Genomic DNA, 17,817 nt, shown 5'->3' on the forward strand with positions numbered 1-17,817 from the left:
AAGGAGCAAAAAACAATGTTAAAGCAGCAAAGTCTAGAGGGTTGTGTACAATGTGTCTTCTATGTAGTACTGCTTGAGGGGAGAACAAATTAGAACAGATCAGTGTATGCATGTCACTGCTAGCCAATGTATTCTAAGTTTTTTTCAGGACAATATCCTGTTTAGGTTCATTTTATGAATGAAATTACACTTGCATCATCAGCTAGCCTACTTCCATAGAAGATCTAGTGTTCAAATGACCGCATCCTACAGCAACTAAAAAATAAAAAAAAGCTCGAAGTTCAATGAAAAATGATAGTTTGTAATAGTTAGCTGAAAAGCACTGTCACTTGTAATGCCTTATTAGACACTTTCTTTTCAGAACTGCGCACATCAATTAGTAAGAATGTGATTTATTAACAGCAAACCCTGTTCGCGCGCAAAGGGCATGCTGCTAAATAGGGCGGCCTGTATTTATTTTAACTCAATTATGTGGGGAGGGAGTAAAAAGAATAAAAGAAATACAAAACCAGATGCATTACTGGGTATATAATGTGAATACAGACTCACCCTATTTACTAACATTCACAATGCACAAGTAAGCATTCTTATAGCTAAATCAGCAGTCAATTAACCCCATAACGTGTTCTTGAAGCACAGGGGCATATGTACTGTATGGGCAAGCAGTCCTCCCTTTGCCATGATGCATGTCATAATGGGAGGGATTCCTGTACTCAATAGGGACAGATTAGGAAAAAAAATAAACACTCAGAGTGTTGGACAGTGTTAGCAGCAGTGTGCTGGAAGTCCAGCACACTACTGCTAGCAATGGGAAAACCTCCAACTGTTTATTTTGAATTTCCAATACACATATAAATACAGATTGGTTTGTTTAAGTGGGTCCCTGAGTCCATGTAAGATTCCAAATCTTTAACATCTGATGAAAGGTGAGTTTGTGGCCCCCAAAATACATTGGCTGTTTTATATGGTGGTGGTGCTAGAGAATTATTAAAGAATTTTGTACTCTGTTGGCTTGGTGCTCCTGGTATATTCCATATATTTTGAGTCACTCGTTTGGTACTCATTGGATGGTATCCTGGTTTTTTTTTTATGAACAGCCTTGCTGTAGCCAGTGAACTCACTAAAATAGCTCCTAATGTATCAACAATACCTGAAGTCCCAGCAATGCTAGGATGAGTCCCTTTGAAGATAAGAGAAAAGGGCAGTCTGTGTGCACAGAGCACTTAGATTCCAGCTGACAGAAGTGTAGTGAAATGCAATTTCTGGCTGGAAAAACTGTAAATTAATATTCTATATTACTTTTTAAAGCGGCCCTTTATCCCCTCTCACTAAAAATCACATCGGCATGCAGCTCTGGAATCATCTTACATTCATTACTTAAATGTTTTTTGCTTTCACTTGCAATGAATGTTTTTCCACTTCCTGGTCCTCTTAGACATTAGTGATGTAATCCAGGCCTAAGAGATGCATCCTGCAAAGGTTACATCAGCAGTACATTAAAGGGAAATCTCATGAGATCTCAGGGAAAGGTATTTTTTCCCCTGAGATGGTGTGCATGGTCACATGTGCCAGTCACATCTGCCAGAGTTCCAGGAAGTAAAGGGAGATACATTATTCTGCCCTTATAATGGCCACTATGAGAAGAATGGGGAGTAAAAGAAAAATAAGTTATGCATCGAATAAAAAGCCTATAAGTATCTGTTTGTAGATTGACAATACTAAACAACTGTAAAGGTGACGTTGTTGTCCTTTTAAACATGACGGTAAAGTTCCTCTAATAAAAGATTTAGAATCTTTAATATGAAAATAAATATTATTGGCCGCACTTGTGAAATGTAGCAAAATTTAGGACAATCCTATATCAGTTCCCAGTGATTTCAACACAGGTTGAAAGAACATCTGCAGCAGGCAGTCCATCTTTCTCGATTTCTGCCATCTCCCGTAGTACAAACTTTTAATTCTTTTGGTATGAAGGGATACACCATGTATGCAGTGTAATAGACATCTTGTAGAGTCACTAGTCTCCTTCTCCACTAAAGCCTGGTGCTAGTTGGACATTTAGTGCTTTTGGATTAATTCCCACAGGATATCAGTGAACAAGAGATTCACGTTCACTGGTTTCCCCCTTACCGTCCTGAAGAATCTGCCAGTGAGCTTCTTTAAACCTCTTTGACTGCCATGACATATTCTACACCTCACTGGCTAGCTAACAGATGGACAGCCGAGGTGTGAATACATCCTTGATAATCAGGAGGTTAAACTGAAATTTCCCCAATAAAAGAAAAAAAGTTCTGTTCCGTTACACCACACTGACAGGTTTCAGCATGTTGAAACTTAGCACATATCCTTGAAGAGATAAAGTGTACTACAGACTATCACAAGGTAGTGGGGTTGCTTCATAACTGCCGCAAAAAAAGAAAGAAAAAACCCCCCAAACTTTTGCCATTTTCCCCAATACAGAATCAAAGTTAAAATCTGATTGGCTGCCAAATATAAAAGTCCTATTTTTCCTGTTCTAGCTTTCATACATCAGTACCCTCATATCTAGACGGTATGCTGGTTAGAAGAGGAGAAATGAGGTATACCCTTTTGCTACATACATATATAAATGTTTTACCACGATCCCTTCTGCTTGTAACTTTGTACAGCGTTACAAAAAAATTGTAATAGAATTGTGCAAGCACATACCCCAATAAAATCTTTGCATAGACTTCTTTGTTAGTTCTAGAATGTTCCTTCAGTTCTGTTATTTTAGCATCGAACCAGAACCCACGCTCTTCTGGTGTCTCCATGTTGTAATTCACCATTACAATTTCACCCACTTTGAGGTCATTCCACTTCAAGATGGTTCTTGCTCTGGGTCGCATATTGCAAGACTCGATTTCCACAACTCCATTTTCTGGATAACTAAAACAGACACAAAACAGCAGGTGAGGCGGTAAAGGAAAATAAATATATATTTAGCATTAAAGTACTCATTTTAAGGCATTGTATAATTTCACTGTAATGCCTGAAAATAATTTCCCGCTTTTAAAGAGGAACCACACAAAGTGGTAATTTCAGCGGGCCACACTTCCTGACAAAACAAAATGTGACATGCAGTATTTTTCTGTTGTAACCTGAACGGACTGCGAACGTGAGAACAGGTAGGGAAATTGGAATATACTGAAAACACCTTACATCTTAAACTGGCATCAGCTGGGGCCTGAACATCCACTTGGCAAAACTTGGCAAAGGTGTAAACAGAGAGACCAGGCGACAGCCGGGCAATTCTAGGAGACAGATGTCCGATGCTAAAAAAAAGTCCATGAAGCACTGACCTATCTAGTTGAGTGCACATTAACAAAGTAGGATGGAAACCTAACCTTGATGGCCTGTTCACATGAGTTTCAGGTCCGGATCAGCAGACGCGGTGCTATGTGTTTTGCCGCGTTTTTGATGCGTTCCAGTTAAAAAAAAATATTTTTTTTTTTTTTGCTGGAGTGGGGCTGTCAGTATGTTAGCTGCAGTGCAGTGCGTTTTTGATGTTTTTTTTCGGTTTCCTGACAAAACAAAATGTGACATGCAGTATTTTTCTGTTGTAACCTGAACGGACTGGGCACGTGAGAACTGTAGCCAATAAACACATAGGGATACATTGGGATGCATTTTTAGTGCAGGAGCGTACGGATCAGGTCAACACAGAAAACAGACGTCGTGTCAACAGGCCCTTAAGCTATAAACATGAAATATGACCTGGCTAAGTCACCTAGCAATAGTGGAGAAAGGGGAAGGCAGGCCCTGCAGGAACCCTCATGAAGGACAAACAGGGAATTCAATTGTCAAATGGAAGCTGTAATGGAGGTAGACTCATACAGCACATACCGCAGCCGGACAGTGGAGAGGGATTCCCCTGGAATGCTTGGAAGCTAAACACACACAGAAGGAAGGACAATGTCCTGGTTAAGGTGGCAATAGGAAACCATTTTGGCCTCAGGACAACCTTATCCCTGTGCAACACCAGGAAGGGTCTCCTTCTGAGTGAGGTCAGCCAAGGGGCTATCCTAAAAGGTCCTAAGGAAGGCTTCTGCAGAGCTGACAGAACCAGGTTAAGGTCCCACGGTGTTACTGGTGAGCAATGTGTGCGACACCATGCACAAACTATCTGGACGGAGTTGCTGTTCGACTCACAATTTTTCGCCGAGCTCCTTTGACACCTGTTGCCAGCAGGACTTAAGGCCACAGCTTCTGAAGTTTCTAGGAATCAATGGTTTACAGTACTTTGCAGCCTGAATTCAGACTACTGAAATACAATGGTTCTCACAGAAACAGTGTAATTTATTAACACTCTCCAACCCCATCTTTCTCAAGAATATGACATTGCAATCCGGATCTGTTACTGGATGCTAGTAAAAGTCATGAGCGGTGGGAGGAAGGACTCTTCTGTTATTACACTGTGCAGTCAGAAACAAATGGTCAATTATCAACTGATTATCAATTTTTAGTAACTCCAATTAAAAGCAACTTTTACCAAGTATCAATACGGAGGCTGCCACTACTAAGCTCCTTCAGAAAACTCTCAATTACTGGATGTCTTGGAATATAGTACTTTGTATAAACTGTATGCAGAAACCGTATATATTCTATATGTCAATGATTTAGAAAGAATTGTGGCCAAAGGATAAATATCACAGTATTTTGAAGTTGCAGGAAGAACATGAAGTCTACTGTTTGTTCCTGCACTGCAGTACATCAGCTAAGGACAGAGAATGTCTGCCAATAGGGTCCATCTGAATCCTACAGGGGAAAGCACCTGCTTCTTTCCTTGGGGAAGACTCAAAGGCTGAAAAAAGAATATAGGACAAGATTTGCTTGGCTTCATTCAGTCTCTGTCTAAGCTTCCCATGGGTAAAGGCTGATTCAACTAGACAAGTGTGTGAATTGTATAAAAACAAACATCTATACATGGAAAGGAGCTATGTTCCCTAACAAAACACTAGCACACTGACGATCTGATGTACTGAGGACTGTTTGGTACATAATTGGATTTGTCCACATGAAATATTAGCACATATATAATATTACCACCATAAGGCTGTACTTACTCATCATATTTTATAAAATAAGATACATCATCATCATCCACATAATCAGAAAAAGAAGTGGAAGGGCCAGAGTCCGAAACGTGAGAATTTTCAATGGAATGGTCCTCATTTAAGCTGCCATTAGTCCCTTTGTAAGAGTTGCCACCTTTACCATGAGCCTTGCCATTTTTCTGTCCTTTCGAGGCTCTAGTAACATTTTCAACAGATGCTTCAAACCATGCTCCAATGGTTACATCGCGCACATCCACTAACTCATTGATCTACAATGACACACCAAAAAATGAATTAGTAAACATATACTGCTACAGTAACATAACAGGCACATTGGACCTTTTGTATTTACACTTTTGGAGTTGGACATTAAACCTACATGTTCATAAAGCACTCCCAATTGCTGTGTGATGCCACAATGGACACCATCTTACAATTCAGAATCAAAAGGCTGAGCAAAATCATACAGCTGATTAACTACATAAAATACCTAATGACATTAGATGCTCATAATCCAGCTTCCATTATCAGCAGGTTAGGTCAACAACCGGTGGGCTACAAATTACATTCAGATCAGTGCAGCAGATAACAAAAAAACCTCAGTCAGAAGACGGGTCTATAAGTCAGGTTGGAAATGTGTGTCAAGTCTCCCATTGCTGGTTGACATTGCCTAAAAACTGCCATGTGCCATTGGCAGTTTATATACATTTAAATGGGAACATGGGTTGTAAAATGGCTGCACATTAAGAAAAATCATTAAAGCATAATTAAACACTTTTTTTTTTTGCATATATCTACCGCCGTTTGCTCCTGTCTGAAGATCTGTAGCTTCTCGAGCGGCCAAGCAGGATGGTAGGGCGGGCGCATGCGCAGTAGAGATCTTCTACGGGGAGAAGAGGAGAGACACAGCGGAGGTGAATGCACGCAGCCGCGAGCGTGAACGTCGGACAGACACAGTGGGACCCGAGGAGTCTGCGCTGGATCAGAGTCCGGCACCAGTTCTGGAGGGACTTCTCAATACAAGTGGAAGGAAGATGATCGGATCAAGAGGAGGCATCACTTAAAAGGAGAACTATGAGATGAGTGATTTCCACTCACCTCATAGTTCTAGCCGACCTGTGACAATGAGACTGTCACATAGATCGGGAGGTGAGCGAACATACCGGGTTCGCTCCCCTCTCGATCCTGTCACGGCTGTCTGCCGTGACAGGGGGAGGGGCTGGATTCCCCTCTCCCCGCTCCGATCTGCCAGCGCTGACTGGCGGAACGGACGTGGGAGGGGGCGGGTACAGCTGGCTCTGCCTCTGCCTCTAGATAGGCAGAGCCAGCTGTCACTCATGCAGCTGGGCGGATCTTGACATCGATGTCGGGATCCGCTCCGGCGTCTCAGTATACTGAGCTTAGGGTAACGGGAGGACGCTAGTTTGTGTCCTCCCGTTACCCTAAGGAGAACTATGGGGAAAAACACTGACCCCATAGTTCTCCTTTAAGATAAAAGCTCCCCCCACATGGAGGGGAGATAAAGGATGAAAAAATGTGTGACTTTAATGTCACTTTAACTTAAATTATATATATATATACATATACACACACACACACACACACACACCACATTTATTTATTTTAAAAAAAAAGTATATACATACACACACAGACACAAAAATTCAACTTTTAAAGACATTTATAACCCCCAAATATAATGGGACTATTAGGGTCTATTTATTTTATTTACACAGCTTTTACCCAAAGTTGACACATTTTTCAAATTGGATTCAATTAGACAAGTGTGTGTAGACAAGTGTGTGAATTGTATAAAAACAAAGTAATAAATAGATCTAAGACCTCATTCACACTGCTGCGCGCGTATATGCGCTGTGGTATTTTGTGTTAATCCCACGGTAGAACCGGGGCTTGTAGTCACCCAAGAGTCTCATCCAAAAGGGGCTGATCGGTTCCAGGAGGCAAGTTTTTGTACTGGGAAAGAGCTGACTATGTGGCTCTTCCCAGGATTTCTGGATTTGGCATGGGATCCTGGAACTGGGAGATTTCTAAGAGAATTGGGAGAGATGAAATCTCCATTCCTGGGTCCATGCTTTGGTAGTGACCAGCACCTGATTGTGCACCTGTGTACATCCCTCATGAAGAGTGTGCTGGGATGTGTTCAGGGCCCCCACCTGTGAGTCAGGAGAACTCCACCCAGGAGTCAGAGTGGAGGCCAGTGCAGCAGGGAGCTGCGGGGTTGTGAGACCTCTTGTGCAGGTTTAGCACAAGACCGTCTGGAGGAACAGACCGTGGCCTGAGGCCAGAGCAGCAGTGCTGTGAGTGAAAGCCAGAAGGTTGGATGTGCCTGTATTTCTGGGATAAAGAACCCCTGCGAATGTAATCACATAGTTTTGTGAATGTTCATTTAATAAAAGTGGGCAAGGAAGCCCTTAAAAGAAGTGATAAGCGAGTGGACTCCGTCCTTAATATGCTACCGTTGAAATCTAATCTCACAGCGCGTACGTGCGTATTGTACCATTTTAAATTAAAAAGTGGACAGGCCGCACTTAAAATGAAAACAAAAAAATATAAACATTCTTAAGAAAAATTTAATATTGCAGAATTGTTCTGTTAAATACATTGCACTCCCTTGAGCAGGACAAAAATAATTTGGTGCTGAGCTTTACACTGACAACAAAGGCATGTTTCACAATGTTTACTTTTCATTAAGAAGTGTGATTAACTGTGGCAAACTGCCTTACATGTTCAACTCACATGTGCTTAAACAGTTATTTAAATGTTATTACTCACTTAAGAGGTCAATCAGTAAAGGAAACCATTACTGGCAAATGGAGTAACCCTAACAGAGATTTAGAAGAAGAAAAAAAAAGCTACATTAAAAAGAGGAACTCCAGGAATGACCAAACTAACTCTTGTGGGGGTTACCCCCTGCACTGCAACGGTTATTATAGGGGTGAAAATAACGATTATTATCTCCAAATATATTATTAATATGGGACATTGTAAAAAAAGTTATGATAGTACTTCAAAAAGTATGAAAAGAACATAGAAATATATGCAAGTTTATCCTATTATGAAAAAAACCTTGTGTTTATATAGCCAAGAGCAAAACAAACGACAAACGCACTCAACAATTTTGTTACCAGTTATACAGTAAGGTGCACACGAAATGGGCTTTGAACAGTAGAAAGGCATCATGGCACACTCACAAACCAGCATGTAAAACAACTAAGCCAAGAGAACACCACACATTTAAGAAATTTAAAAGAACGCACAAACCAGGGCCATCGCAAACTGCATTCTTGTTGTAAGTTTTATCAAAAACATTCAGCGTCCTCAAATATCTTCAAAGTCTCTAAACAACTAAGGGACCTAAATAGATAGACTGCTATTGGCCATTTAAAATTGCAATAGCCAACAGCAGGCTCGCTATTGAAGCCCCCCCTACTGAGCAGAGGAGCTGGCCTGAGAAAGAAAGTTCTCTCTCAGGTCCGCTCCTCTGCTCAGTAGGCAGGTGCAATAGCCAGCCTGCTATTGCAATTTGAAATGGTCAATAGCAGGCTGGCTATTGCTACCCATTGTTTACATTCTGCTGCCAAGCGCGGGATCTGGCCGTCGACCGGCAGTAAGATGTAAACACGCGCACATGAAGACACGCGTTTGACTGGCAGCTTAAGAGACATTGGGTCAATGGACGAACTTTGCATGCTTCCCAGTATTTCCATTGAAGTCTATTGGGGAAAAACGAGCTGCAAACTGCCAAAAGAAGCTCATGTACTTTTTTTGCATTTGGCATTTTGAACAGGGCCAATGAAAATCATGGGATTTCTTGTGTTGGATGTTTTTAAGTAGTGCTGCAACCACCTAAAACAATAATAATTGATAATGTCAACGATTCTCATAATCGATTAGTTGGTGTGTATCCCCTAGTTCTCTCCTCTGCGTTGGGAGCCAGTGTTTAATCAGCTCTGTAGCCCTAACCCCTGCAGCCAGTGTCCAGTGGTGAGGAGAGCTTCCCCAAACCAACACCACCCACCGCCACTATGCAGCTCTCTCCTCCGCTCTGGGAGCCCGCAGCATGCTGTGCTTTGTGTCCCCTCCGATCCCTGCTGCTCTCCCCCATCTGTATCAGTAGAGGCAGCAGGGACACAGACCGCTGCAGCCCATGCCCAGCGGGGAGGGAGGAGAGACAGGCTGTCAGCCAACGCTACTGTGACTCTACATTGGGTGCAACAGCCAGCCTGCTATTGGCCATTTCAAACTGCAATAGCAGGCTCGTTCTTGCACCCACCCACTGCCTGCTTTCAATCAGCAGAGGCACAGACCTGAAAGAGAACTTTCTCCTTCAGGTCCCTCTGCTGATTGACAGCAGGCAGTGGGAGGGTGCAATAGCCAGCCTACTATTGCAACTTGAAATAGCCAATAACAGGATGGCTATTGCACCGCCCACTGCCTGCTGCGTTTACATTTAGCTGCCGACTGCTGAAACCATGCCGCTGGCAGTTGTCCTCTCCCTGGCTGAAGCTATTCAAGCGCGAATGAATAGCTTCTTTGAACTGGATAGGTGACATGAGGGGTAACAGACCCAAAATGCCCCCTTAAAGGGAACCTGTCACCTCCAAAATCACATAGGGGGATTGTGAGCCACCCCGGGTAAAAGCAGCGAAGAAAAGTTAAAGTAAGTTGTGCTACCATTCATTTCAATGGCACACCAACGCTCCTCACACCCGCAGTGCGATTGCCCCTGCACTGGAACATGTGGTACTGCAATGCCATGCATTGCAATGGGATTGCAAAGAATTGTGCATGCAGTTTTATTTTGAAGTAAACAAGTAAACTTTACGTTTGTAACACTCCATTTGTGTATTTTAAATAAAAGATGGTATTTTAAAAAAATGTATCGGATTAAAATCGGAAAATAAATAAAAATTAATAAATTGGTCAGCTAATCGATTATGAAAATAATCAATAGTTTCAGCACTATTTTGAAGCGCTTTTTCTACTGCTCAAAAATGCCTAGGTGTGAACCAAGCCTTAATGTGCATCAAGCCACCAGTTGCCTAAGAGTGCCGGATAATGGTGAGTTTACTGTATCTTAGATTAATCTCTCCTCTGTTGAATTTGGCAGAGAAGAATTACTGGATAACTAAACCCCAAAAAGCTGTCACCCAAACCAAACAATCGGGTCACAGCATAGCATATGAAAATTCTACCATCAAGTTATAAAAACCCGATAGAAAATCTAACCCTTGCCTACTACAAAAATGGCCCAAGTTGGGCTTTAGTCAAAGAAAGTCAACAGAGTGATAATTTTCAGAGTAAACACACGATTTCACCCTGGCCAAGCACGAGGTAACAGCTTCCCCAGATGGTCACCACATTGCCACTGACTAAACAGGTGAGCAAATATGTTGGATCTCATAAAAAGGAAGCAGACGAGTCAGTTTATTTTACTTCACCAAAATCATAAAACGTCTAGAAAAAAAGGACACATTTTTACGACCCGAGTCAATGAAAACCACTAATGTATTTGATTATTGCAAATGAGAAAAGCAACCAGAGGTTTAAAGCGCAGTTCAAATATTCTACACTAGAGTAGAAAGCCAACAACATGCAGCATGTCAATAGTATTTTATAGTCCTCTATTATTCCAAATTTGAGCACCTTAAAGCTGAACTCCAGGCACTTATAAGAGGCACAAATTAATAGAAGTCTAATACATAAGTACATGTTTTTATTAAATGCAAGCAGTGTAACTACCTGAATTTACCCCCCATGTACCTCCGCTGCCCGCCCCGTTCTTCTCTGCTCCCCCGTGCCCCCTCTTCTGCCGGTGTTCTATCAATCCCTAGAATCGCTCCAAAAAGGGTCCTGCTGTAGCGACGCACGACCCCCGACAGTGACGGACAGAGCCCCATTGCCATGCATTGGAGAGCGATATCGCGCGGTAAATATCCGCGATAAATCGCTCAGTGTGAATGGGGCCTAAAGTGCCGTTTCAGCTCTGTCCCATTTGGTTTACATTTGCATCTACAGCACACTCCTATGGTGCCATTGGTTCCAGTACTAGTGCAGGAAATGGCCTGTCAGACCTACTGAGACCAGCCACTGTTTTAAAATTGCGCTGGGATGAATAGTCACTATACCAATGCTGTTTTAAAACAGTATCCCTAAAAGATCTGGGAGCCATTCATTAAGATTCACATCCACTCATTATGGTCAATGGGCATAGACCACTTGATAAAGCTGAATTATATGGGAACTATAGTCAAAACCTTTTTTTCTAGTTTTGAATAGATTTGGGAACGATTAGAACCTTGATCTGATCTTTGTGCCATCTGTGCCTCCACTAAGAAGATTTCCTTGCACTTCCTGTCCCAAAAGACACACCAGGAAATGAGAATATTCCCTAAAAGTAGGAGGAAATTCTACCTTGGACAGCTTCCAACCTCTAATACAGTGACAACTTTAAACTGAAAATATTCTCTCACTTTCTGTTCTGGTGGCAACAGGCATGAAGCCTTGTAGAGGTTTTAAGCCAGTTCCAACCCTATCCAAAACTAGAGAAAAAAAAAATTGCAGCTGGAGTTCTACTTTAACTACACAATGCTCCCTCAGGAAAACACGCATTGCCTTCCCTATCAAATGAAAATAGAAAAAGGCTCCTAATCAAAATATCTCTGGTGGCCAAGGCCTAAAAGATCCCAAGTCTTTCACGCTAGGGACTAGCGTGTTTTTTTCCCTTTAATCCTGTATTTATTCGTCTAGAGAGTTAACAATGTTGTCCTTGTCAAAGTAGAGAAATTCAGGAAATGTAATTTCCCATATCAAAATGTAACTAAAAGGAGCGCGTATAACGCAAATTTAGCCAAATAGAGCTTCAGAGAAATAAGGAGATGCCCGTTGCTGCAATGAGTTCTGAACAAATGCAAGCTTGCGATCAGTAAATCCCCATGGCAACGGCATGCTAAATGAGACATGTAAAAGGACGACCAGACAAGGAGGGTAACTGAAACACTAGTGCAGCCTAAACTCCGCGATCCCAGCATTTGTGTCAAAACACCATGTTTTCTTTTTGTTTCAGGAGCTCATTATCTCATGGCGCCCCCAACCAGCATATCCGCAAAGAATAAAAGGCTAAAAAGTGAAATGTTCTAAATCATTTTTACGGTAAATTAAAAAAAAGCATCCCAGTCTGTCTTCAATCTTTAGAGGCTGCGTCCGCCATGTCTCTCTTGTGTTCTGTGCTTGCCCTGTATGCTTTCTCATATTACCATCTAGCGAACGGCTTTTACACATCAGCACGCTTCTCTAGCTCCAGCCTTCAGTCACTCTCAGGATGTTTATCTTTTGTTTAGCGACTGTATTCTCATTATATGTATATTTAACTACGTGAGGATGCCTCATATTTAAGATTTACATCTGGCTACTGCCTCCGTACATCAGTACGCTTCTGTAGCCGCTGCCTTCCACCATTTTGTGGATCGAAGCACAGTTCTGCCTTCAGATGTCTCTCTTTTGTTCAAGGACTAGGCTCGTGTTTTCTGCATTCTCATTCCGTGTATTTATAACTCGCTGTGTAGAATGCTAGCTTCGTTAGCCGTCGCTCCCTGTATCTTCAGGACGTCTGTCACGTTTTAGGACTACGCTCATTCTGTGTGCATTCTCCGTGTATTTACATCTAGCTAACGGCTTCTGCACATCAGCGTGCATCTGCAGCCGCTCACTTCCACCATTTTGTCGATGCCTCTCATGCTCAGTGAAAGTTTTCCGTTTTCTGCTTGCATGTTTTGTTCGGATCAGAATAACTGCCTCCACACAAAAGTAATCATGAACAGAACACATTTAAGGCCAAAATGTCATATTTTGAATAATTTTAAATAAAGCTGAACTCCAGGCAGATATAAAAAAAAAAACAAAATACCATTATATTTATTTATTAAGAAATAACTAAATGCATTTTTTGAATGCAACTACCTGAATCTGTCTTGATATCAGTCGCCTGTAATTTTCCATATTGAAGGAGTCTGGTTGGGAGAAGGAGGGTCAGTACTTTGATTGTAGTACAATTATAAGCCAGCACAGCAAACATTTCACTTTAAGTGTTGACACTCTGATAATGGCAAAATGTAATAAAGCATGTAGCATGTACAAGGGATCCCACCACAATGAATGCTAAACTATACAATGGTAACCTAAGGTCAGTTGAGCCAATCAACGTCTGCTGTAACACATATATATGCAACAGAGCTTGATTGGCTCAAAGTACTAACCTGCCCTCTCCAACATTGTGCCATATTATTAGGGAGGCTTTAAGAGGCTGATATCAAGATTCAGTTGCATAAACTAGCAAGTAACTAGTATACATGCTGTGGACAAAGGGGTGACCAATAGAGCTGCAACAGTTAATCGATTTAGTCGATTAAAATCGACGATTGAAAACGTTGGCAACGTTTTCGATCGTCGATTCGTCGGCTATCGATTGATTTGCCTGTTCGGGGCTGTTCCGGGCTCCACAAAGCTGTATTGCTTACATGCAGCAAAGTAAAGTCAGGTCACCAACCTGGCTGTGCTGTCTGGCAAGGCCAATTAAAGTGCATAACTGGCTGGATAACAATACAAATCAGCTGGTAAAACAGAATACATATATTTCAACTGTGTTTTTAGTTATTTGCCTGAAGTTCAGTTAAAATTTAGCAATGCATAAAAGAGTCATGATCTGCCTTAACACGAATTGCACATTTCCATGAAATAAAACTTGAAATTGAATGCCAACTTCCTTGAAAACATTTAAAGGAGAAGTATTAGAGCGAAATATACAACTATACTCAGCTCTATATACCGAGAGCAGAGTGATCATAGCTCTAGGCTTCTTCCTCCAGAGAGCCATGACTGCCAGTCACCGCTGCATGCAGGGATTCCCCCCTCTCTGTTCCGCCAGCACTCATAGGAGTCCAGACAATATTGCCGAGGTCCTTTCTGGCTGCAGCATGGCTCTACAGTAACCCACTATACACTGAGTGACCAGATTATTATGACCACCCCATCAGTACTTCGTTGGGCCACGAGATGACTCCACGAGATGACTTCGTTGGGCCGCCTCGTGACTCCACGAGATGATGAAAGATGATGCGAGGACTAACATTGACTAGTCGCTGACGGCCACAATTCGCACGTTCAGACCCAGATTTTCGGCTGACAGTCCAGTCTTTAAACACTTTAACAACAGCTGATCTTGAACATTTAACGAATTCTGCTGTTTTGCTGATACTCGCTCCATGTCTCCGAGCGCCAACAATCATCCCACGTTCAAAGGCTGTTAAATCGCGTTGTTTACCCATATCTTCAGAAACAAAATCACAGTTTACTACTGTCGTGGTAAACAACCTGCTTCCCTATTTATAATGGTCTGGCCCTCTAGCAACTTCAGCGCAAAATTATAGCTAATTATCGCTAATTTGCCTACAAACGTCAGGTGGTCATAATAATCTGGCCACTCAGTGTATGCTGATATTGATAACAACAAAAAAAACCTTCTCTTTTAAAAGATAACTTTTAGCACAGTTGTCCTTAACCTATCACCTCAAGTCATATACTCATCTGTTTTGGCTGGGAGGAATAATAGACAGCAAGATTTTTTTCAACGTCACATCTTTTTAAACTAGAAATATGCAGTATAAAGAAATATATAGGATTCACTGGTAGATAGTTTTACAGGGACACAAGAAAGGTAGCAATGAATCGAGCACTGTAAATTTTATGGCATAAATAGGAAAACCTTTGTTGGAGCCAACAACATTTTCTACTCTTCTACAGCACATCTTAATGAGGCCCATTCATAAACATGATATTAAGCAGGTCAATATTTCCATGCGGTGCAGCAGATCTGAGCTTTAACTGTTGTGATTTGGCTGCATAAGAGTTAACTGGTTCCAGGAAACTATTCTCTTATTATACATTACAAGTTACATCACTGAGGCAGTACCAGAGACAACAGGCACACGTCTTACCTCCCAGTGCTAACAGATGGAGATCTGCCCATACATGGCCACCCTTGTACCGTAGCAACTCGCAATAGGGCCTTCCCTCCATATACATAAACATGGTTTAGTGAAAATTCTGATAAAACATGCCCTTTGCCCACATGCTACAACTATTATTTTCTAATTTATACATTGACAACTAATCAAATTAATCTAATAGATACAAAGAGAGGTGGCATTTGAAAGAATGGTTTGTATCTCTGTAACAAATAAGTCAAGGCAACTGGACTTGCTATGTTTTTCTACAGATATACCATGACCTGGATAAATGAGACCCTTCACAGTCACAACGGTTTGTATTGTTCTACCATTAGACACACTATCCACATTTGCCAAGTCTCCACCTCTTATTGGTTGCAAGAAATGTTCTAAAACTATAAGTTCAACATTAGTGATAAATTACGGGTCTGTGACAGTTCATCAGCCGGTAATTAGCAGATTAATATGTTAATGTGAAACTAAAATGCATGGGCAATAGAACAGGTATGTTTAAATGAATTTCTATCATAAATGACATAAATGTATAGAAGTTTCTTATTTTCTGTGGGTCACGCATTTACTGTACGCTTTGAAAGAACTTTGTGCCACGCACGGAGGAAGGAAAGGGTGGACACAATATGCGTTTGGCTGATGCAGGATGAGCTTATGAACACTGTGGAGAGAAGATGGGGTGAGCACATCTGGGTTTTCTGGTATGTGCAGCTGAAGAAGTGAAGGGGTGCTCTGCAGCCTCTTGGTGTACAAGAGGAATTGTGGGGCTCAGTGTTGGAGCGCACTGCTTTTTTTTTTTTTTTTTTTTTTTTATTTAAATTTTAATATTAATGTTATATTCGTCCATATTAATGGTATATTCGTCCATGTAAACTTGTATAAAAGATATAAAAATGCAGGAAAAAAAAAAGAAGGAAGGGATGTTATTCAGGTAGGTGGGTAGAAATTAGAACCAGGTTCAAATCATCAAAACTTCAGACTGTCCTTGAAAGTCAAGGACTGCAAGCTACTATTTAATGTCCACTAGTTATTGTGGAGGTAGGGCAATGCTGTACCCAGGGCTCCATTGAGGCAGGGGTTGTGGGTGTTAATAGAGTGATCCTCTGTTGATTGTATGACTGGAGTGTTCATTAATCATATAAACAAAGGTTTACGAAGGCAATATGAAGTATAATAACAGTGCTTTTCAAGTTACCACCCCCAACTGCCCTCCTCTATAAGTATTATATGAGACCTGACACAAATGAAAACATCTGAATGAAAGCCAGCCTTTCTGCTATACAGTATAAGCCCTGCCACCTATCCATAGAATATCATGGTCTACCTGTCTCCCTATGGCTATATTCCCTATGGCCAAGACCAAACGCACTATTGAAAAGAAGCCAGCTATAGGATATTACGCAATTGCCAACAGTTCCCATGGCAGATACATCACTGAAAATGGGCCTTGCTATTAATGGAAGACTTTAAGTACAAGTGATTCTGACTTGCATTACTGTGTACTCTGCCAGTTAGCTTATTAAAAGATGCCTCAAATGGGTTCCAAGACCACTACAGCTCCTAGAGCTGCTTGTCTTTTCCACAAAATACGTCCCAGCCTCAGAAATCTGTTTGCTTTCAATCAGTCTTCAAGGCCAGGATGCACTGCACTGGGCGAAAAAAAATCACTGCCTATGAAACAGCTCAGTAGCAGGGGAGACAAACACATTTTCAACATTAACTTCTGAAACCTCTATACTACCCAATCAAAGAATCTGAATTATCCCTAGCCATGGTGGGATCACCATCATCACTTGTAAATATCAAAAAGTGGACAAGACCATTAAAGGAAACTGTTAATGAGAAAATAAGCCGGTTGCTAGTGCTGAAAATCCATTATGAAAATTCTAGTTGCTTGGCTGTTAATTCATCCAAAACCTTTAATAGATGTATGTTGCCAAAGCTTTAATAACATTAAACATGACGCTTATTATATAATTTTATTTTAAAAGTTAAATAGTAGCTTATATTCAGAATATGAAATGCTAAAAAGCAACGTATAATTACTCAAAAATCAAATGTTAAAAATCAAGACCTACCTTGTAAATTCCAATTCCTGCATCAATAAGGAAAGATCGGGCGGAAGTAGATGGCTGAACTGAAGTGGATACACGTGACTTGTGCTTATTTGTGGAATTCAACTGGGCTTTGCTTTCACCTTCCTTTTTCTTTGAATTGCTTGTACCCTCAGACTGCGAACGGATTAAGAGTTGGACAATATCATTCAATCCAACGTTATAGTCAAAGAGGGAATGTCCATCTTCCAGCTGTATAGAAAAAAAAAAAAACAATAAGAATATGTAAACACAAAGTGTGAAACCTTTTGGAATCCAAGAGGCCAATACAAATCATTCCAGCTAAATAGACTAGAGTTGACAAATGTATATTTACAGCAGGACTCAACAAATCCCAGGCGTCAGAAAGCCAATGCTCCTTAAAATTTACAGCTGGCAACCAGCTTTTCAGGTTTTCTTTAGTTGTTGATAACTGTTGATCTGCGCTCATGGGTAAACTACCAGGGGAATAAAGCAGCCACAATCGTAGACTATGTAGTCCTGGAAAATTAAAAAGAGATAGTGGTTTGCACTTAGAACACTGCAGTGGTGGGGGAGTGAGGTAGAAGGGACCGGTCTAAGAGCAAGCCATCTTGGAGAATCGACTGACCT

The 17,817-nt window shown here is 41.3% G+C and overlaps 1 protein-coding gene across 1 annotated transcript in view; it reads right to left on the reverse strand.

The window, feature by feature from the left end:
- UHRF2 (ubiquitin like with PHD and ring finger domains 2) overlaps positions 1-17,817 on the reverse strand; it is a 76,507-nt gene that overhangs the window by 33,762 nt on the left and 24,928 nt on the right. The window contains exons 2-4 of the mRNA XM_018564058.1: positions 17,191-17,418; positions 5,085-5,344; positions 2,689-2,907 (exon numbers count right to left, since the gene is read on the reverse strand). Of these exons, the coding sequence (XP_018419560.1) occupies positions 2,689-2,907; positions 5,085-5,344; positions 17,191-17,418 (707 nt within the window). The remainder of the gene's footprint in view (positions 1-2,688; positions 2,908-5,084; positions 5,345-17,190; positions 17,419-17,817) is intronic.

The sequence above is a fragment of the Nanorana parkeri genome, unplaced genomic scaffold (assembly GCF_000935625.1).
Source record: "Nanorana parkeri isolate BGI_ZX_2015 unplaced genomic scaffold, ASM93562v1 scaffold718, whole genome shotgun sequence".
Lineage (NCBI taxonomy): Eukaryota > Metazoa > Chordata > Amphibia > Anura > Dicroglossidae > Nanorana > Nanorana parkeri.